Here is a 20217-nt window from a genome sequence, read left to right as displayed (position 1 = left end):
TGGCCGGGGCCAAGTTCCCCACTGAGGCTGCCTGCCCCCGGGGGAATTTCCTTAGTGGTACAGTGCCACCCCATCACCACGTGAGGGACCCTTGCCGTCATCAGGTGCAGAACCTCACAGCTGCAACCGTTTGAATTTAACTGACAGGCAGTTTCACTTTAGACACCACGTGGGCTCCTACTGGAAGCCAAGCCGGCACCGTACTGCCCTTGAACCCAGGGAGTCACTATCTTGATGCCAAGTAGCTTTTGCAAATTGGCAGGGGGAGCAGTTGTGTCCACAGGGCTGGCTGGCAGGAGTCTCCCCTGGGCCTCATCCATCCACGCTGCTCATCTCTCTGACCTAGGACCTGGCCCCTGGGACGAGGCTGCTCCCATCAGCAAGTGTCACTGGAGGGATGGGCTCTGTCACTAGCATCAAAACACTGCTGAGAAACTGACACGTGAACAGAACGGACATCTTGGACCTTCATAGTCAGTTACTGGAGGAAGCTGTAGCTTCCTGCTGCCAGGACCCCCTTTTGTCCTCTATACTTGACCACCCCCCTCCAATTCCCATCACTGTGGTTATCAGAACCTGTCAACTCAGTGGTGAACTTAAACAAAAACCCCTAACATCGGACTCTGCCCTGTTTCTTATTGTGAAACTTTATCTAAAGATGTTTACTGAATCACAGTATATTTTCATGTGCGTCTCGATCTGAAATCCACAACGCTAGTCATTTAAAAAATGATTGCGCTTCAAAATGTAAGCCCAAGGCAAGCAGACTTAAATGGGAACGCAGCGAGAATGGAGTCCGAGGCCGAGCACCTGTCCCCACACAGGAGCACAGACTCGCCCACGGCCCTCAACCTGCCGTCACTGCAGCCCGCGGTGCCCGGGTCGGGTCCCCTGGGCTGCCGTGTCCCTCAGGTTCTCAGACCCCAGTTTCACTAGTTGCCCAAGATTTCCCGGGATAAACTCACTACCACCCAATTTAGTTTTCTTTTTATTTTTAAAAATAGTTTTTTTTGAGAGAGGAGAGAGGAAGAGGAGAAAGAAGGAGAGAAATATCAATGTGTGGTTGCCTCTCATGCGTCCCCTACTGGGGACCTGGCCCACAACCCAGGCATGTGACCTGACTGGGAATTGAACCAGCGACCCTTTGGTTTGCAGGCCAGTGCTCAGTCCACGGAGCCACACCAGCCGGGGCTATTTGGCCACTTTTGAAGATGAAGTCCAAAGAACTCTGAAGTGAGTCTCCTTTGAGGGGATCGCTTTAGAGGCACGAACGCTTGGCCCTGAGGCTGTGCTGACCCCTCCCAGCGCCATGGCGGAGCACCTGGAAAAGCAAAAGAGAAACACCTGAAATAACAGCCCATGAAGCACCTCGACACCAAAGGCAAACATAGTGTGTCAGCTAATTCAGAGAAAAGGCAGCCACAGAGGCACTCGTGGTACCCGACGGCACAGCAGCTGCAGTTCAGCGAGTTCCACGTGGGCTGGGGAGGCACCCAGGTGACCAGGAAGCTTGTTTTCCGGGTGGTGCTGGGGGGAGGGAAGATGCGGCCGAGGTTCCTAAGTGGCCAGTAAAGACCAACTGGGAAGTGCGGGGGACGTGTACATGGCTCTGGGTGTAAAACCGCAGATTTCCCCACGGGCCCATGTGCCCCTTCAGTCTGTGGGACTGTGAGCTGCTGGGGCCAGTTTGCAGGCTCATCAACGCTCACCCCAAGTACAGCTTCCTAGGTGACCCAACACACCCCCATCTTAAACAGAAATCTTGGTATTTAAAGATCTTGAATACAAAGAATGCACACACAGCCCCATTTCAGTCAGCGGTCCGCCTACTTCAAGCCTGGCATTTAAACAGGAACAAAAGCCAGATGCGCTCCCTGTCCGGAGCCACTTCACTGGTTTCTTGCCCACGTGCCAGGCAACCCAGCCCTCTGCTGCCCAAGAAGCCCCAGGCCAGTCACGCTGCCGTTCCGCCCAGCCAACCCCAGGAGAGCTCCCGGGGTCAGCAAAGCACCTGGAAACCGAACGGCTGTGCTAGTGCCAGAGGCTGCCCTTCTCCCTGAAGGTCAGCACACGGGAAACCACCCAGAAGCCCTGAGTATTCTCACTCTGCCCAGCCGGCGTCCAGTCCACACTCCCGTCTGTTTCAAAGGGCACACTCATCTTCTGAAATGTGTGACATTCCGCAGCTAAGAGCCTGAGCCAAATCCGGGCCACTTGCCCATTTCTGCCACCTCTTACAGCCTGTACCCTCAGAGGCATTAATCAAGGGGCCGAAGGAGTGACAGGGCAGCCGCACCACTGGTTTTCGGGTTGCAGAGGGACGCGCTAGCCTGGGGCCCCAGTGGGGTGCCCGCAGTTCCCCTTGGAGTCCGTTCAACTGGATCCTGCAGAAAGCCCGAGCTGCTTTTAAGAGTACAGGCTGGTGGGGCTTCTTAGGGACATGCAAAGTAGAAACAGAAAACTTACAAAGGACGGAGAGGGTGTTTCTCTGGCTTCAGGCAACGCAGTTCGGTTCTGTGCCTCACTACAGACATCTAACAAAGAAAACGAAAGCCTATTAAGTCTCCAGAACACCGGTAACCCTCTCAGTCCAGGGCAGGGGTGGGGTGGGGGTGGCAATAAGCCCCCCAAACCTGTGGGGAAAGCCTTGTTACTTACCCAGGAAAGACCCACCAAGGGTTCAGGGTGGCTAACAGTCACTGCTCATTGGTGCGGGTGCAGGGTCCGTTTCAGCTTCAGAAACCAAGGCTGTGTGACTGTCCCTGGCAAGGAGAAATCACGAAAAAAAAATCTACTCAAGATCATACGCAGATATCTCTCAAGTTACTCACTTGCAAATCAAGCCTAAGTTATTTTGTTTAGGAGCAAACGTGGGAAACCGAGTCTCAGACATCCAGATTCCACACCAGGAGGCCTCTCTCTGCCTTCAGACAGGGATAACTTCACATCATCACGGACTCAGCTCCCTCCAACCGCCACCCCCGGCCACGGCCCCAAAGCCACAGCTCCCGCAGACTGCTGGGGGTGTCTCCGTGTTTACAAAACCCTGCTCTGCTTCCCTCGTGAGAACTCTCATTCTATCTTGTCTACTTGATTAGAATGTACTTTCCCTCAAGGGCAAAAACTGATTGTATCTAAGGCAAGATGTACCCAGCGCCCCAGAACTGACACAGGGGCAGTTTCCGCCCTTTTTACAGCAGGGTCTCCCTGGCACCGCATGTCTGCGGCTGACTGTGGGGCATACATTCCAATGTCTCTCCAGCACCGGTGCTGCGTGGATTTCGACTTTCAGCAAGCCTACTGGAGGCCAGTGCGCAAGGGACACCTGATGCCAAGACGCAACGACACACATGGTCACTTCCCTTTCACTGGTCTCTGTGTACAAAATGACCCTGCAGAGCAAGCATACAGCTTCGAGTTTTTCAAGATAGAGGATTATAGATCTGCCCTGAGAGCTACTTAAAAATAGCCAGTACTATAATCTTGCTGCAATAAAAAGCCAAGCTAAAAATATCCGATCACCCTGGCTGTATGGCTCAGTGGATTGGAGCATTGTCTCAAACTGAAAGGTCGAAGGTTCAATTCCTGGTCAGGGCACATAAAAGAGGCAATGAATCAATGTTTCTCTCCTTCTCTCCTCTCTCTCTAAGATCAATGAGCATGCCCTCAGGTGAGTATAAAAACAAAAACTTAAAAAAGAAATAAAATGGCTTTACAAATAAGGCTCTGGTGAGGTTATCTGGGGGCAGAGAGTCCAGATCACCCTTTAGTCTAACAAAGGGTTTCAACCTCCCTTTGGAGGGACCAGTTCTCCTAGCATTTCTGATGTATACTTCTTTCATCAGAGGAGCTGGCTTGTGCATGGTGGGACACTCAGCAGCCCCCACTAGACCCTAGTAATCCCTCTGCCCCCCACTGAGAACTGCTGGTCTAATCTAATCCAGCAATTGTACCAAATACTGTTTGTGAAACTGCTTGGCAAGAAGCCCAGTAAACAGAGCTTCTTGGTGCTTCCCCGGTCTGGGCAGGGACCACATATCTCCGAAGTCTCGAAGACCAAACTTAAAAGAGGTCGCGCCCAGGGCAAGTCTGTGAAGGAGTTAAAATCTTACCATTGACAGAAATGTCATCTGGAGGACATTTTAGGATGACAGTTTTCATGTGACTTGGATTTTCCAAGTTCACAGCCAATGTCCTTAACCTAAAAGAGAAGCGTGCAAAACATACTTTTCATTCTAATAGAAACAATGTTAAGGTATTTACTCTCAGGACTGGGATTTAAAAAGCTGAGCCTCAGCAAGTCAGGACTCTTCACAAAAGATGTCCTTTCAGACAGGGATAACTTGAAATCATCCTCAGCTCAACCTGTAACATTTCTGAATCCCAGGCAACCAAAACTCCTTTTCCAAGATTCCCTTTCACCCTGTAAGCAGGGGTATCCATTTGGGGTTCAAACAGTGACACCTAGTGGCCCCCAGATCACACTGGCAGCCCTTCATTTCCGGATTCTCATTTATGCCACCATTCACAGAATTGAACTCAACTTCAGAAGGAAGTGTCGGCTGCTGTATGTGCCAGGCCTGCACACCATCTTGGCTTTCTCGGTTCTGGTGCCCACCCAGATCCTGCCTCCACCCACCCATTCTTACGCACTTCGGGGCCCCACTCAATACTTTGAAGCTTCAACCTGCAGGTCTGCTTCTATCTCTGCACATGCCAAAGGCAGGCCTGTGGGGAAGGAAAAAATGAGCATGTAAGGTTCGTTGTAAAAACGCGGCTTTCCAGCCTACAGTCCCACTGATTACTATCTGTGGAATTAAATAAAAATTGGCTGAGGCCGTTCCGGAGGTGCTCCAGGAGGAAGTCACATATTGAGACGGTAACAATCTCGAGATGTGAATTCGGAACTGCCACTATCAGCCCGCCTCGGTGGCGGCCCCAGGAGACCCCCGGGGCCGCTGGGGCTGCAAGGTCAGCTCACACGTGGCGGGGAGGCGAAGGAGGTTGTGTAGGTGCGGAGGATCTCTCTCCCCCAGGAGGGACCCTCCGATGCCAAAGGTGGGCTTGAGCTCTCTCCCTTCAACCCTGAAAGCTCGCGCCGTTTGCAAAGCGTTTTCTCACCCGGTAATTTTAGCTAATCCTCCCAACCATCCTGTAAATTAGGTTACCAGTTCATCGTCACCATTTCCCCTCTGTAAAAGAAGAAGCCAATGTGCTAGCACACAGGGGAGACCCCATTTTCCCACCTGCCAAAGGCCTGTAGCTGCTTGCCGCGCTGGACCGGGATAGAACACACCATGGCTCCCAACCACGCGGCCGGTCTGGGAGAAAAGACCAAACCAAGCCAGCGCGCAAGTCTTCCCTGCAGTCTCGCTGGAACTCTCGCGATGTTAAGAAAAGGGTGATGGGAAATGTAGTGTACGGAAGGGTCGCTGGGGGTCGCCGATTCTCGACGAGATTCTGGAACCGGGTAAGGTGGTGGCCACCACGAGGGGCAACAGAGCGCTGGGGCTGGGAGGCCTGCTCAGTGAAGAGCTGCGGCCGCTAGAAAATGAAGGTGGACTGTTGCTTTAGCTACCGAGTGGACGAATTGTCCCTAGCTAAGACCGGGGGGGAAAGGGGAGCGCAGAAAGTTCTAAAGGGCCTCCCGAGCGGGGACCCGTGAGGAAACTGAGGCACGACTCAGTTGCTCTGTGGGTTCCATGTCGGGTGGCGCGGGGTCCTCTGGGGTGGTGGCTTTGATGGAGGGGAGCGAGGTTCCCGGAGAATCCTTGCACTGCCCGCCCAGCCTCTGTTCAGGTCGGGGCTAGTGGCGAGGCCCGGGCGGCAGGGGGCGCCCGAGAGCGGGGAGCCGGGCTGCTCTGAATTCCCCTGAATCCGGGGGCGAGTCTCCCGCCGCAGGCCCCACGGCCGGTGTGTGGCTCTGATGCTGGGAAGGAAAAAAATAATTACTTTATGAAAAAGAACAGAGAGTAATGTAACACCCACGGGTACTTCTGAGTGCTCTTCTTCAGGCAACCACCCTGGCTTCGTTTTGGAAACAATAATAGGGCAAAACAGTTAGAGCCAGGGCCAGAATCTGCACCTTTCTGGAAGTCAGTTTCAGACCGTAAAGCCCCTCGGCATCACCCTCTCCCCAGCCGCTCTTCGGCAGTGCTCCCGGGGTATTTAGTCTGGGTCGGGCTGCACACGCTTGCATGGATCGGGTGCTTATTTCCAAGCCACCACATTTGTTTACATTTGACTCCCTTAATTTGATTGTGAACACTTCAAGGCAGGAGAAGCCTCTTTTAATTATCGCTATTTTTCTTTTTAATTTCCTCCCAGGGCCTACTTGATATTCCGCTGCCTCTGCTCTTGGGGAGTACTCCACAAATAATCATTAACTCACTTAGCAGTCACTTCCGTCTTGTGAAATGGGTCACTAGGTGTGTCTGTCTTACCCTTGAAGGGGTGACTTTTGTTATCATACCGAGTGGGTTCTCTCCCTGCCAACTCACCCCTTTTATTTCAGAGGCAAGGAGGAAATTCTAAGTGTGGAATTTGCCCAAAGCCCTGGCCGACCTGCGGTAGTAGGCAAGGGGCCTGCGCAGGCAAAACGATGATAGCCGATTCCATAGCGCTCACTAGGCACCACTCACCGCGTGAGCACTTAGTGTGTTCGCTGATTCCTCCCCACGGCGCTGTGACCCACGCTGCCACCACCCCCACTTTACAGATGGGGGACTGGAGTCAGGCTGCGAGCTCAGCCTGCAAAGTCTGTGCTTTTACCACGAAGCCATGCTGCACCACAGTTATACGGGGTGCGGCAGAAGTAACGCCTGCTCCGGCCTCGTTGGTAGGGTAATAATATGGGTGTAATAATTTATAGTTTTTGTTTGAACATTTCACCTAAGATGTCGTATGGTGTGCTGGAGGGTGATGTTGTTATGTTACAGAATTCCATGCTTATGATTTTGTAATATAAGATTTTTATGTAATACACTAGGGGCATTGTTTGTGCCAGGCTCTGTATGTAAATTGACCTTCCGTATAAGGGATATTGGTTTGAAGGACATGGAGAGGGAAGGGAAGAAGGCCTTTGTGTGTTTGCTACCCTGGTTAGGGATGAAATTAGAAGTAGCCTTGAAAGTGGGGAGGACGGGCACGTCTCTCTGTGTTCCGAGCCACCTTCTGGCCGGAAGAGTCAGGGCGAAGGGCTGCCGGAGCTGAGGCTGGACGCCTATTGGGCTCTGGGCGTTCCCAAGCAGGGCTGCCTTGGGTCCCAGATTAGTTGCCAGTGTGCAGTGAGGGCTGCCCTTCACAGCTCGAGAAGGGCCACCGGGTAGCTCGGGCCACCCCTGGCAGGGCTCTTAGTGGGAGAGCAGCAGGCTCACAGCCAATGCAGGTAGCACAGGCTGCTGGGCGGTAGCCAAGAGGCCGGAGCAAAGTGCAATGAGAGGCCTTGTGCCAGAGCACCTGTCGGGCACATTGCATAGACGATCCAGGAATAACCAGGGGGCGCCTCGAAGAATGCGCCAGGGTTCCCAACTGAGCAACAAGGGCTCAGAGCCATGAGGCTGTGGTGATGCCACACTCTGCTGCTGCCGTGGCCTAGGACATTGGAGTTTTTACATCTGGTGGAATTGCAACGCAGCTATTTTCAACTGAGTGTAGGTGTGTGGTGGCCATGGGAGGAGCTGCACAGTGATCAGTGACAGCAGCAGGTCACAGGGCAGGAGCCAGTGGGAGGGAGAGCCCGGCCCGCAGGCTGCTGTGCTAGGGCAGTCGGCTTGCCCGGTCCCCTCACTGCCGGGGCTTATGATGCGGCAGCCCAGACCCACAGTGAGAGAAGGCGGAGTCTCCGGCATGTTGTGGTTAATTTCTCAACCCAGAAGGGAATCTTTAATGTTATCAGTAAGAACGTGAAGGAGGGCAGGTATATCCCAAGCAGTGGCTGCTTACATTGGGGACAGTGACATCTGTGTGTCAGGCACTGGGTTGACAGTCCCACAGCTGTTCTCCCCTCCTCACGAGCTGAAGAGGCCGAATGCTTCGGGGAGGCACGCTCCTCCCCAGCCGGAAGGGGTGAACCTCCATTAGCCTGCACCAGACCCAACGATACATCTGTTTCCTTGGCCAGTAATTGTTTTAGGAAAAGGTCTGTGATGCAGGTCTGCCAAGTGTGGGGAAGTGTTCTTAAAAAACAGAACAAAAAACAAAACCCACCCTGGCTGGTGTAGCTCAGTGGATTGAGCTCGGGCCTGGGAACCAAAGGGTTGCTGGTTCGATTCCCAGTCCAGGGCACATGCCATGGGTTGCAGGCCAAGTCCCCAGTGGGGGGCGTGCAAGAGGCAACCACACACTAATGATTCCCTCTCTTTCTCCCTCCCTTACCTTCTCTCTAAAAATAAATAGATAAATAAATTTTAACAAATCTTTTTCACAAACCCCCTCCTCTGGCCTCGGGACATGGTGAAGGTGCAGTGCCGAGACTGCAGCCGCTATCCTGCGCCGTGACGTTTGCTTCAAAGCAGGCGCGAAGGTCTGGACAGCAGAGCGGAAGGAGAGAACCCGAATCCCTGATGATGCTTTGGAACTGCTGAAATAGCCCCGTGCCTTCAGACCTTTCGTTTCAATTCGGAGATGCATATTTTCACATTTCAGCAGCAAATGTGTGTTAAGCGTCTGCTCCCAGCCAGGCACCCCCGAAGCACCTTTTTCTGAAACCTCTTTACTGCCATCTGGTTGGCATACACACAGCTGTACGTGTTCAGCGTATAAACTTGGTGACTCTGAGCACCTTTCACGGGGGGTCTCATTTGACTCTCACAGCCGCCCTGTTACTCCCCCCACCCCCACTTTTGCACCCGAGGGAGCCAGAGTGAACAAGGGGGAAGTAGTGAGTCAAAGCAAGGAGAGCCAGGCTCAGACGGCCCAGCCCCAATACCCACGGCCTTAACTACTAAGCTAGGTGGTCCTAAGAAAACGCACTGTGACACCGGCATGTGTTTTGCTAATGGATTCTTTGAAAACAAGTGGGCTTGAAGACTCTGTCCCATGCTGTCGACTTCTGCTATTGCCTGGACTTCCTTCTCGCAGCTCTTGCATGGCCTCTGCCCGTGTGGTCAGCTCCCTGGGCCTTGAAATCTCCTTCCCCCCACTCCTCTTCTCTGCTTAGCAAATCCCAACTCACGCTTCTGTGCCTCCTCCGAAAAGTCTTAACCTGAGACGCTGTGATGGTCACAGGCTCTTTCCTCCGTGTCCTGTGGCAGGTCAGTCTAGCACGTGCCCTGCAGCCAGGCCTGCCCGGAGTCAAGCCCAACCCTGGTGATGCCGGCCCCGCAAACCCGGGCGAATGACCACCCCTCTCTCTAAGCCTCCCTTTCTCATCGGAACCTCTCAGGACTCAGGGTTGTGCGCGAGCAGTGCCCAGCAGGGGCCTGGCCCGAGGGAAGCACTCGATAAACGGAACTGCTGTTGTTTGAACGCACTTCTGCTGCTCACTCTCCAGGGTGGTTTTCATGCATGGCTTCTCCACCAGACTGTGAGCAAGATGAGGATCAGATCTTCATTCTTATGTTGTTTCTTTTTAAGTCTTTTCTTTTTTCTGATTATAAATGATGACTCTTTAAATTTTTTTTTTATTTTTAGAGAGAGGGGAAGGAAGGAAGAAAGGGAGAAGAATTGGATGTGTGACAGATACAGTTGTCTCTCTCATGCCCCTAACTGGGGACCTGGCCTCCAATCCGGGCATGTGCCCTGACTGGGAATGGAACCGGCGACCCTTTGGTTCACAGGCCAGCATTTAAACCACTGAGCCACACCTGGCGGGGCTCTTTTTAAGTCTTTAAGTCATCTTTATTGAGGTATAATTTACACACAGTAAAGTGCATCCATTTAAAATGTACAGTCCAGACCTGGCTGGTGTAGCTCAGTGGATTGAGCACGGACCTGTGAAGCAAAGGGTCACTGGTTCTCTTCCCAGTCAGGGCATGTGCCTGAGTTGCAGGCCAGGTCCCCAGTAAGGGACACATGAGAGGCAACCACACACTGATGTTTCTCTCCCACTCTTTCTCCTTCCCTTCCCCTCTCTCTAAAAAATAAATAAAATCTTTAAAAAGAAAAGTGAAATGTACAGTCCAGTGGCCCAGTAAATGTGTTCACCCATGTAACCACAACCTGGGTCACAGGTTAGGACATGTCGTCACTTTGGACAGCACCTTGGTACCGTGTTACGTACCGTGATACGTTCCGTGTTGCAGCCAGTCTCCACCTCCAACCCGGCCCCAGGCAACCACAGATCTGTTTTCTGTCACTGTGGATTAGTCCGGCCTGTGCTAGAATTTCACATAAACGGATTCGTACAGTGGGTATTCTGTCCTGCCTGGCTTTTCTCAATTATCCGCGTTATGGCTTACATCAGTAGTTCATTTCCTTTTTATTTCTGACTCTTATTCCATTACACGCACATACCACAGTTTGTTTATCCATTCACTCGTTGCCACATATTTGGGTTGTTTCCACGTGAGAGCTGTGACTAATGAAGCTGCTGCGAACATTTTTGCACAGATCTTTTGGTGAACACGGATTTTCTTTCCTCTGGGTAAGGTCACAGGGAACTGCCAAGCCGGTTTGTTTCCCAAGCACACGCACCGCGGAGCGCTCCCCCAGCAATGCGTCTCACCCGATTCGGCTGCCCTGCCCTCTCGCCAGCACCTGTCACGTTCCTCCTCCCCCTCAGCCGTTCTGGGGGGGCCTGGGGAAGGGCCTGGAGATTCCTGATTTGCAGCTCCCTGGTGACTGACCACGGCAAGCGTCTTGCTGTGTGTTTACTGGCCACATGTACACTTTTTTGTGAACTATTAAAACCCTCCCCCTTTTTACGGGCTAGCTTTTAGACACCAAGTGGTAAAAGTTATTTATATATCCTGGATGCAGGTCTTTCCTCAGATATTTGCTTGACAAGTGTTTTCTCCCAGTCTTTCCAAGAATTTTGATAAAGTCCAATTAATCACTTTTCTTTTATGGTGGTTGCTTTTTGTAGCCTGATGGGAGGACTTTCCTTTGTCCACCGAGTCGCCTTCGTGGCGGCTGTTTCGGGCCCCACCGATCTGTGTGCACCCTTAGGAGCACCCTCTCCTCACCTCGGGGAGCCCTGTGGGCCCTAGGGCGCCCCCCCAGTCCACGAGCCACAGGCAGGAGCTGTCCGAGGCAGCTGCTGAGGCCCTCACGGGCCGCCGTCCTGCGTGCTGCCTGTTGGCAGGTGTCTGTCTCTTGTGCTTTGCCCAGGGTTCTGGTCGTTGGTGGAAGGAAGGCTTAATTCATTTTGCACCCACAGGCGCGGGCACCCAGGCGCTCCACGTGCTGGCTGAGTGAGCAGGTCCCCGGCACCTCCGGACAGTCCACTGAAGTCCCTTTTGATTGGGTGACTCTGTGGGGCCCCCAGAGGCCCGCCCCCTTCGCTTTACCAGGCAGTTCTCTTCCGGGAGGCGGCCGTCACTTCTGTCCGTCCTTGGCACCAGCCCACCTGGGTGGATTCAACACATACTAGTTAGATGGGGAAATGGAGGTGCAGAGAAGGAATGGTCATGGGGCCAGGCAGCGGCTGAGCGGGCAGCACTGGGCTTCCTACGCGGGCATCTTTCTGCTGGACTACGCACAGAGCAGGCACCATCTCTTCCATTGCTGCCGCCCACGCCCCAACGCATGCCCTGCAGCGTACGCTGCGGCTCCAAACATGTGCTTGTTAAGTCAATGACCAGTGGGATAAATAAACTAAATAATTTTCTAATACTTAGGTCAACTGCCTCCCACATATGGTATTAGGCATGTGCATGTGTGTGTTCTCACATAGAGCTGGGACTGACCATTCCTCCCCAGGCTCATACATAGGTCATGGTCCTCAGGAATCTTTAACATTTTTGTCAGCCAACCACTAGTCTTAACCCCCACCAGGGGGCGTGTGTACCCCACAGAGAGGGTCTCCAGTCCCTGGGTGCAAGGCCTCCTTTCCCACATAAGGCGGTGGTCCCTCTGAAGCTGTCCATCCCCAGCCCTGCTTCCCCTGCATCACAACGCCTTTCTCTCAAGCTCCGCCTCCCCTCCCCTCCCCTCCCGGAAGCTGAAGGAGACAGCAGAGTGCCTGGGAGTGATGACCTCATTGCCATCCCTGCATGGCCCTTGCTTCCTCCCTGAGGGGCATGACTGGGGCCTGGAGCGGCAGCTGCCTCTCTCCCCTCACTGGCCAGCAAGGACAGTCCCTCATGGCCCCGAGTCTGGTCTGCCCTCGAATGATGAGCCCTGAAAGGGAGAGCCATGGGAATAACCTTGCCAACCTGCCCGCCCGGCCCACCTGCAACTGTGTCTCCCAGGTGGGGCCCCAGCTCTCTCTCCTAGGCCCTGGGGGGATGGGTCACACCCAACTCTAGACTCAGGTCCTTTGTGTCCCAACAGCTTCAGGAGCTTTGGCATCACACTGCCACGAAGCTAGTGGTCCTGGCCTCACCACTAGCTGTGAGTGACCTTGAACAAACCCCGTGAACTTCACTTTCCTTCCTGGGTAAAGGAGGAATGTAGCATTTCCTGCCCCATAAACAGGACAGTGCCTATAAGTGAAGCCCTGGCACTGTGCCCAGCACCTCGTCAGCGTTCGAGACGTGTCAGCCGTTATTACTAATTGTATCATCCTTCTATTAATGTGAACCACAGTGCAAACCGCTTGGCCATTCTCCTTTTGAGGCTCCCAAGGAAGCATTGCTCTCCCCTAGTGCAGGTCCCGGGCTTCTTCCCAACACTGAGGACCCTGCCGAGGGATGCTGGGAGCCTGCGGGACCAGCGTGGCGCCCTGCTCCCGTGCGCTCGCTCGTGCCTGCCTCAGGTCAGGCACGTGCCCGTCCCATCTGGGCCCAGGGCCACCCTGCCCGCTTTCACACGTCTGGGAAGGGCAGGGACTCCCTGAGGTGGCCTCTGCACCCTGGGCTGACACAGGACAGCAGCTGCTACCACTGCTTCCCTTGTCCCCTACTCTTCCTGCCACCTCCTCGGCTCTCTGGTCACGTTCCAGTCTCTGGGGGAGATTGGCAGCAACCCTGAGTCCCAGGCGCAGAGGTGGCTGAGCGCCGCACCCCCCTGGTCCGGGCTGCTGCCCCCTGCTGCTCCCAGCAGCCTTCTCCCTGTCACTCCCCGGCAGTGAGATTAGCATTCAGAGGAGGATGGGAGCACCAGGGCAGCCGCCTCCTGCCTCCTCTGGGCGCTCAGAGTCGTGCCTGGAAGCGGAGCCGATTGCTGGGGAGGTGTCCAGGCTGAGACCCCCGCTGCAGGTTGGGACGGGGGTCTGGGCTCACAGAGGCAACGTGGTGGTCTCTCATGCTGGGTGCCGGGTCTTCCGAGGTGCCTCCCACCCAGCAGTTGCACCCTTTGCTGTCTTCTAATTTGCTTCAGAACTCCCCCCACCCCCACCCAGCTCTTGGGCCGTGGGGTGCGGGACGAGGGGCTCCAGCTGTTCGACATCACCGATCGCTCAGCAGCTGACAGGGCACAGACAGCCACACCAGCTCACGTGTGCCGAACGCTTCCCGTGCTGCGCACTTCACACGTCTCACCTGATTCAACCCATACCACGCCTCTAGGAGACAGGCCCGGGCGACCCCGCTCCGCCCCAGCTATTTTCCCACGCGCCCTCAATCCCTCCCTCCTGTTTGGGTCCATTTGTCATGCACCTGGGCTTTCCTGTTCCCATTCCCAAGACGTGGCTCTTTCCAAGGAGATGGGAGGAGAGAGGGACGCAGCCCCTTGGGGACCTTGCATATGCCCCCCACCCAGCTCTCCGGGGCAGCCTTCTAGAGGAGTTCAGGGCCCAGGGAGGCCACTCGCGCTGCAGACAGTGCAGACAGGCCAGGGCTGGTGGGCGGCGCAAGAGGCAAGCGTGGGCCGGGTGTGGGGGAAGGTGTAAGCCCACTCCCACGCAGCCGCCTGCACCCTGGAGGAGAGAGCCCCTCCCTCCCAGCCCACGAGGCCTGTGTCAGGGCTGCAGCCTCCCAGCTCGGGCAGGCTCATCCCCCCACCACCCCCAGCCCCTGCCTCTCCTTCCCTCCCTTAATCCTGAATAGATCCCTCAAGGAGCCGCCATCTCCAGAGCAGGTCCTCAGAACACTGCTGCAAAGGGGCGTCACCTTGTGGCCGTGTGTCTGGGCTGGGAGCCAGCCCCGGTGCAGCCAGCTGACCTTGGCCTGACAGTCCCTCCGACCAGTGGAAGGAGACAGGCAACTTGGAAATAGCAGAGAGCAGAGGCCAGGCTGAAGTGACAGGAATGGGGCCAATAGATCAGACTGGATGCGGAGATGGGATCGGGGAGCACAGACAGTCTGGGAACAGTGCCCTCTGGCCCTTCGCCCGACAGCTCATCACCAGAAAGGCTGGGGCCGCCCAGGAGAGAGACAGGCCGACAGGAGCAGAGACAGGTGGCTCAGATTCGGGGCCGCTGTCAGGCGGGCAGGGAGGTTCTGACGTGGCCCCAGCACAGAGCCTGTCCCCTGGTGTGACTCCTCCCTGCCCCCACCTGCCCTACTTCAGTGGGGGGGCTCCCACAGAGCTGCTTGGCTCCCTGCAGGACCAGCAGCCCGCCCCGTGCCTCCAGCGTGGTCTCCTCACTCCCTCCCCTTTCCCTTCCTCCCCTTCAGAGAGGGCAGGCACTGCTGTCTGGTGAACTCCTCCATCTCCTGCTTTCACAAAGTCAAGGGCAGAGGCCAGCAGAGACCTGGCAGCTTGAGGGGGTGGGGGGGGGAGGCGAGGTGCACGCCCATGGTGGGGGGCTTTGGAAGACACATGGCCGCAGGAGACCGTGGGGAGCAGCCGCCTGCAGGGGCTGTGCCGAGACCCCAGCGAGCAGAGGCGGAAATCTGCTTTCATCTCCGCTCGCTCCGGGGGCACAACTGGGAAGAGAGAAATGGCAGAGCAGCTGGGGGCCAAGGAGGCCCCCTCATTCCCGAGCAGTCAGCAGGCTGACAGAAACGAGTGTCACGCCTATTCCCTTCCCACACTGTACTGCCCGTTTGGAACACGCACACACACGCGTGCACACACATGCTCAGAAAACTCTTGGAGGACAGTAGGGGTGGCTCCCAACTAGCTTAGGGCACAGGAGTCACTGGCCCAACCGCATGTCTTATTGCTGGTTCCAGCAGAGCAGCCAGTGACCAGGGGAGCTCTGGGGCCCAGGGGCAGGCCGATGCCACAGGAAGTGAGTACCACCGCAGCCAGCTGACACCACACAGCCCTGGACCACAGCGGTATGGCCCCTGCGCTGCCAGAGAGGCGGCCAGGCTGGGAAACTCCTTTCCGCAGGAAATGGCTGTGAACTTCCAGGTGCCCGCAGGGAGGCCTCTGTGAGAGCCCCCGTCCCCCCACCCATGAGCTAGTCCTCACCGGGCTAGTCGGTTGGCTTCTCTGTGTGTTTCCTCATTTCTAAACTGTGGCCCACAGCGTGAGTGGTCTCTCTGGTGCCGTTAGGGTTCAGTGAGAGCGTCAGCAGGAAGCCCCTCCTTGGTAAACAGGAGTCTCCTCCTGGTTCTTCTCCCCCAGCCTGGGCTGCGGGCTGCAGAGCTCACAGAGTGGACCCTGCTGAGCCCTGCTCCTGGACCTGCCTCAGTGGTCCCCAGGAATCCCAGGGAGGAGCCTGTCCCAGAGCAGTGAGCCTCTCTGCAGCTCCCTCCCCCCCACCAGGCCTGGCCAGGGGCAAACCAGGGCCGGAGCTGACGCGGAAAACCCAACTGGACAGCACTGTGTCCCACACCCGGGCAGGGGCTTGCATTGCCAAGTGCACATGCCAGAGCACCCCTCTCCCTTAGAAGTGCCCCAGCACTGCCCTGTCCCCAAGCCTAGAAAATGCTGTCAAGATCCCGAGTGGCGCTCTTGACACTGACCTTCCCACCTAGTGGCGGACGGACAGGTTCTAGTGGGAGGAGCTGGTGGAAGGAGTCCACCCACCTGCCCTCAGCCTCGGCCGTGGCCACAAGGCTAACTTGGCCTGCTCTGCACCCACATGGCCAGGCCTGTACCCTCTTCCTTCCCCAGCCCCCGCCCGGCACGGCCCAGCCCTCTACGGCCTGTCCCAGCCTACCCACCTCAGCCGGCTGACCCTGGTTCCCGGGGCCGAGCTCCGCCCGAAGAGGCAGGTGCTGTCTCCCTGGACAGAGGTGCAGGGGAGTCAGAGATGGGAGGGAGGGAGATGGGGCTGCTTCTCTGAAACACCGCCGGGGAAGACTCCCTGTGTGTCTCCGTGCTCCTCAGTTCCATTTCCGGGTGAGATCAGTCTCATGACATCTGACATGTGCTCCGGGATGATCGAGTGTGGCACAGTGACCACAGGGCCCTGGCCGCCCACACCGTGGCTCCACGTCACCTCCGAGCACAGGGCATCAGCCCGCCCCAAGGAGGCGGTGCGCCTGGTCTCACCCGGGGCCGGCAGAGGGAGGGCGGAACCCACTAGAGCCTCGTGGGGAGAGTCCAGGTTTGTCCCACCCCACGTTGAGGGGGGGACACCCGAGGAACCCGCTGGGACTGACAACTGAAATTGGAGAGCAGAAAGTTCACCCCTCCCGCCACCCTGGTCCACCCTGCGTGGCAGCCGCCATCAGCAGGAGTAGGAGGGGTTGGATGTCAGAACCATTTTCCAGTTATCTGCATCCCAAAGTCTTCCTTCCGGCCAGGTCGCACGAGGTCAGGCCTGGCCGGAGGGTTCCAGATGGGCCTTTCCCCTCCTAAACGGAGGCCCAGGTCCGTTTCACCAAGAGGAGAGAGACGGCCCGAGGGGAGGGGCCTGTTGGCCCCACCTCAGCCACAGATTGAATGGATGACCTTGAGCAAGTGACTTAGGTGTCCCTGTCTTGTTCCCTTCGCCATTCATCAGATAGAGCCCTTGTCCTGCTGGCCCTCGGCCGCTGCTGTGGAGATCGAAGATGGAGCCCAGAGGGAGGTCCCCACGAGAAACCCCTGCAGGGGGAGGGCAGAGCCCTGGTCAAGTGTGAGGTTCCACAGGGATGGGGGGTGGGGGGTGGGGGGGGTGGCGGAGTTCTCGGAGCAGCATCTCTGTGCCGCAAGCTTCTCCAACAGCCGCTCCATGTCAGCCGCACAGCAGCCTCGCCACCACGGGCCTTGCCGTGGGTTTGCGTAAGAAGGCAGGGATTCCGAGGTTCGCCCAGGCTCTCGGGCAGTGGCGGAGGAGCTGGCGTTCCAACTCCACCCAGTGCCAGACCGGACTCCGCAGCGAGGACCGGTCAGCATTTGCGGGCCCCTGTGTGCGAGGCCCAGCGACGGCCACTTTATACACGGCCGCCCAGTCTGGCCGTGGTGCTGATGAGGCCCTGCCGTGGCCGTCTCCGCTGGCCTCTGTGTCCAGGAGGGTGTCACAGAAATGCTTCTTTTGCCCACATGTGCCTAGCGCTTCGCAGTGGGCCTTCTGACATCGGGACTGGGGGACGGGGCCCAGACATAAAGACCCAAGACCTCTCGGCTTGCCGGGCTCCGCTGCTGCCGAGGGGCACGGGGGGCCCGCAGAGACTGGTGTGCGCAGGGGTGAGTGCCTGCTGACCATCTCGGCTGCCTGAGCCCCGTGGGAAGACACCCTTCTTCCAGGGGCCCAGGGGCCCACGGCACCACGCCCTCTGCTACAATGGGAGGGAGAAAAGCAGTGCCCGGGGTCAGTAGACGCCCCTGTAGGAGAGAATGTCCCTCTTCCCGCAGGCCCCCCTCACCAGGCGGGTCCACAGGTGCAAAGGAACCTTCCAAACAGCATGTTCTGAACTGACATCTGTTGATTTTTCTGTGTTTTGATGGACTTGGGAGCGCCTCGCATCAAAGGACACTGGTCACCCAGGGAAGGGAATGTCCGGAAGTGCCCTGAACTTCACCCCCTGCCAGGGCCACATGGCCTCTGCCTAGGGAAGAGTTAACTGTCTGGCCACTGGAGACAGTGGCCTGCCCGAGGGGGCTGCCCAGCCAATGACACCCAGTGCCGATGACGTCATGCTCCTCCTGCGCCTTCTATTGGGAACTGGACAGCGAATCCTGCTGGAGGCTCAGGCAGCGGAGCCACTGAAGCCGGGGGCGGGGGCAGCGGGAGAGGGAGGGGAAGGGAAGGCAGGCAAAGGCGGCAGAGCTGCTTCTGCCTCACCCCCTTTCCAATCCCCCTGAGCCTGCTGCAGAAGGGACCCTGGGAGCCAGCCCCTTGGACAAGCAACAGCAAGCAGCTCTGGTCCAGGGGGAGAGGCTGGGGACTCCCGCTCCTGATTGGACCACACAGACACTGAGCCTGCCCACCAGGCGTACAGGGGGGGCCAGGGGCCATCAGACAGGGCAGGCGTGCGCACATCCGTGTACGTCCCCCAGTGTGGGCAGGCACAGGGGACAGCGGCAGCCACCTTGGCAGCACCCTCCTTCACCCAGACTCGCCTCTGCCTTACCTGCCGGGGGACTGGGGGTCTGTGTCCACGCTGCTGCCCGCAACTGCCCCATCGCTGGGCTCTCTGTGGGAGGGAAGAACAGCCAGGAAGTGCTGTGGGCCAGACCCCAGACCCCAGACCCTTCTCCTGCTTCTCCCAGGCCCAGCCTCATCCGGCTGCAGGACTAGAGGTGGCAGCTAATGCCTTCGAAGAGCTGCAGGCGCCCTGCCCTGGGGGGAGTCCTGGCAACCCCTTCCAGCCTCCCTGGAGACCCAGGCAGCCCCTGCCGCCTGCAGCTCAGCCATGCAGTTTCCCCCCACCCCGCCGGTGGCCCAGTCGGTTTCTCACGGTTGGACCCGGTTGCCGAATCGCCGGCGCCAGAGCACAGCCAAGGTGCTGAGCAGGAAGAGGGTGGTACACATGGCTCAGCCGCCCCATCCCCTCCCGGTCAGGTCTGCGGAGGAGGCCAAGATGGCCCCTGACAGCCCTCCCGAGCCACTGCCGTGCGTCCCAAGGTTCCTGCCGGTGACGGATTAGAAGCCTCAAGCTGATTACTGGGATCAGCAGACCTGACCTTGTGCAGACCGACTAACCTCCCTGGCCCCAGGTTGTCCCCCCAGGGCAGGGTCAGCTGACCTCAGTCTCTTCTGGATGTAGACAGATCGAGACCTGGGCCTGGCCCTGCAGAGGCATGTAGTCCAGACAAAGGCACTGGCAGGTTACACAGTGGCCACAGCAGAGTGACACGGGCGATTAAAGGCACCTACAGGGTGCTTCGGGAGTTGTAAGCATGAGGGAAAGCTTCGAAGAGGAGCTGGGGACCTGTGAGTTTGCAGGGGTTCGAGGAAGGGTGGGCCCACAGAAGACAGGGCCACCTTCTGTGAAGGCTGCGGAAGCACAGGGTACACACGTCCTAGCACCTGGACGCGTCCCCAGGGCGGGGACGTCCCAGGGGAGGCAGTGAGGGGACGGGGAGAGAGGAGGAGCAGCAGATGATGAAGCTGGAAGCACAAGGAGGGAAGGGCTGGCCCAGCGGTTCTGTTCCACCCTCCGGGCTGTCGCCTGGAGCCCCTCTGGCTGTCCCCGCCGCAGCAGGAGGCAGAGCTGAAGGGAGCGCGGGGGAAACAGATCTACCCGTCCCCTTAAAAATGCTGTCCTCTGCCACTAGACAGTCCTCCCCGGTGGGCACACGGAAAACTTGTAAAGGATGAGATGGAAATAAACCCAAACAAGGTTTCTTCTACTTTCTTTCCACATCCCCGTGAAAGGGCTTGAGCCGCCGCTGGAAGCGCCACCACGCTGGCTCTGGGAGGTGGTCAGAGGGGTCCAGTGAGGTGGCCCAGTGAGGCAGGCTCTGTCTCGGCCGAGGCAGGTGGGAGGCAGGAGGCAAGGCAGCGGGGACCAAAGTGAGGACGTGGGTCTCAAAGGGATTTAAGAAACTGAAATCGCCTCTCTCCTCCAGCCCTCCAAGACCCCAACGTGAAGGCTAGGTTTTCCTCCCCTCCGCTGAGATGAGGCATGTCCACAGGCCACCAGCCCAGGATTCCAGGGACGCCCCTGAACCTCAAGGTCCAAGGCGGGTCAGAGCGGGGGCGGCACTTGGGCTGGCTACTCCGAAATGTGAGTTTGGAAATAGACACATAAACCGAAGTTGACGAGGGCAGCTGACCTCTTGCAATCTTTGAGCAGCGGGACACGAAGTCTTGAGAAGGGCAGGGTCACCAGGGAGCCTTGGGGAACTGGACACACCCGGAATATGCAGTCACGTGGTTCCGAGGGGCCGCTGCTGCGCCGCCGG

The 20217-nt window shown here is 57.2% G+C and overlaps 1 protein-coding gene, 1 long non-coding RNA gene and 2 other non-coding genes across 11 annotated transcripts; all 4 read right to left on the bottom strand.

Annotated features, from left to right (window-relative positions):
• Nucleotides 1–975: 975 nt before the first annotated feature.
• On the bottom strand, nucleotides 976–5441 carry LOC119058667 (uncharacterized). Of its 3 annotated transcripts, none has more exons than XR_008390729.1 (6): nucleotides 5247–5432; nucleotides 4640–4728; nucleotides 4113–4201; nucleotides 2659–2762; nucleotides 2467–2524; nucleotides 976–1321 (listed from the first exon to the last, which is right to left on the bottom strand). It is a non-coding gene; the product is annotated as an uncharacterized LOC119058667 (long non-coding RNA). The 3 variants fall into 3 exon arrangements; XR_005084288.2 differs by having other exon boundaries at nucleotides 4654–4728; nucleotides 5247–5430; XR_005084287.2 differs by having other exon boundaries at nucleotides 4113–4728; nucleotides 5247–5441.
• On the bottom strand, nucleotides 2879–2962 carry LOC119058690 (small nucleolar RNA R38). Its single transcript, XR_005084297.2, has one exon. It is a non-coding gene; the product is annotated as a small nucleolar RNA R38 (small nucleolar RNA).
• LOC119058689 (small nucleolar RNA R38) lies at nucleotides 4287–4364 on the bottom strand. The gene has a single exon (XR_005084296.1). It is a non-coding gene; the product is annotated as a small nucleolar RNA R38 (small nucleolar RNA).
• A 4962-nt stretch (nucleotides 5442–10403) lies between the features above and the next one.
• PRCD (photoreceptor disc component) lies at nucleotides 10404–20082 on the bottom strand. Of its 6 annotated transcripts, XR_008390727.1 has the most exons (5): nucleotides 18768–20070; nucleotides 18441–18503; nucleotides 16104–16165; nucleotides 15406–15574; nucleotides 11457–11509 (listed from the first exon to the last, which is right to left on the bottom strand). XR_008390727.1 is itself a non-coding variant. In XM_053660665.1 (4 exons), exons 1-3 carry the CDS (start codon nucleotides 18839–18841, stop codon nucleotides 16105–16107), a joined length of 198 nt encoding a protein of 65 aa, XP_053516640.1. In that variant the 5' UTR covers nucleotides 18842–20070; the 3' UTR covers nucleotides 10404–11509; nucleotides 16100–16104. The 6 variants fall into 6 exon arrangements, 5 of the variants coding, with proteins under 5 accessions (XP_053516640.1, XP_053516639.1, XP_037013934.1 ...); XM_053660665.1 differs by lacking the exon at nucleotides 15406–15574 and having other exon boundaries at nucleotides 10404–11509; nucleotides 16100–16165; XM_053660664.1 differs by lacking the exon at nucleotides 15406–15574 and having other exon boundaries at nucleotides 10404–11509; nucleotides 18768–20068.
• Between the last annotated feature and the right edge of the window lie 135 nt (nucleotides 20083–20217).

Source organism: Artibeus jamaicensis, unplaced genomic scaffold (assembly GCF_021234435.1).
Source record: "Artibeus jamaicensis isolate MK-2021 breed Jamaican fruit bat unplaced genomic scaffold, CSHL_Jam_final contig_2259, whole genome shotgun sequence".
NCBI lineage: Eukaryota > Metazoa > Chordata > Mammalia > Chiroptera > Phyllostomidae > Artibeus > Artibeus jamaicensis.
Note: the sequence above shows the minus strand (reverse complement) of the source record. Positions and strands in the feature narration are given on the sequence as shown.

Excerpts from the sequence above, each read along its gene's own strand:
- PRCD (XM_037158038.2), bottom strand. The coding sequence starts at position 18,841 with ATGTGTACCACCCTCTTCCTGCTCAGCACCTTGGCTGTGCTCTGGCGC. Across the intron at positions 18,504-18,767 it reads TTCGGCAACCGGGTCCAACC|AGAGCCCAGCGATGGGGCAG; the intron begins GTGAGAAACCGA and ends TCCCTCCCACAG. Across the intron at positions 17,646-18,440 it reads GACCCCCAGTCCCCCGGCAG|CAGAGGGCGTGGTGCCGTGG; the intron begins GTAAGGCAGAGG and ends CTCCCATTGTAG.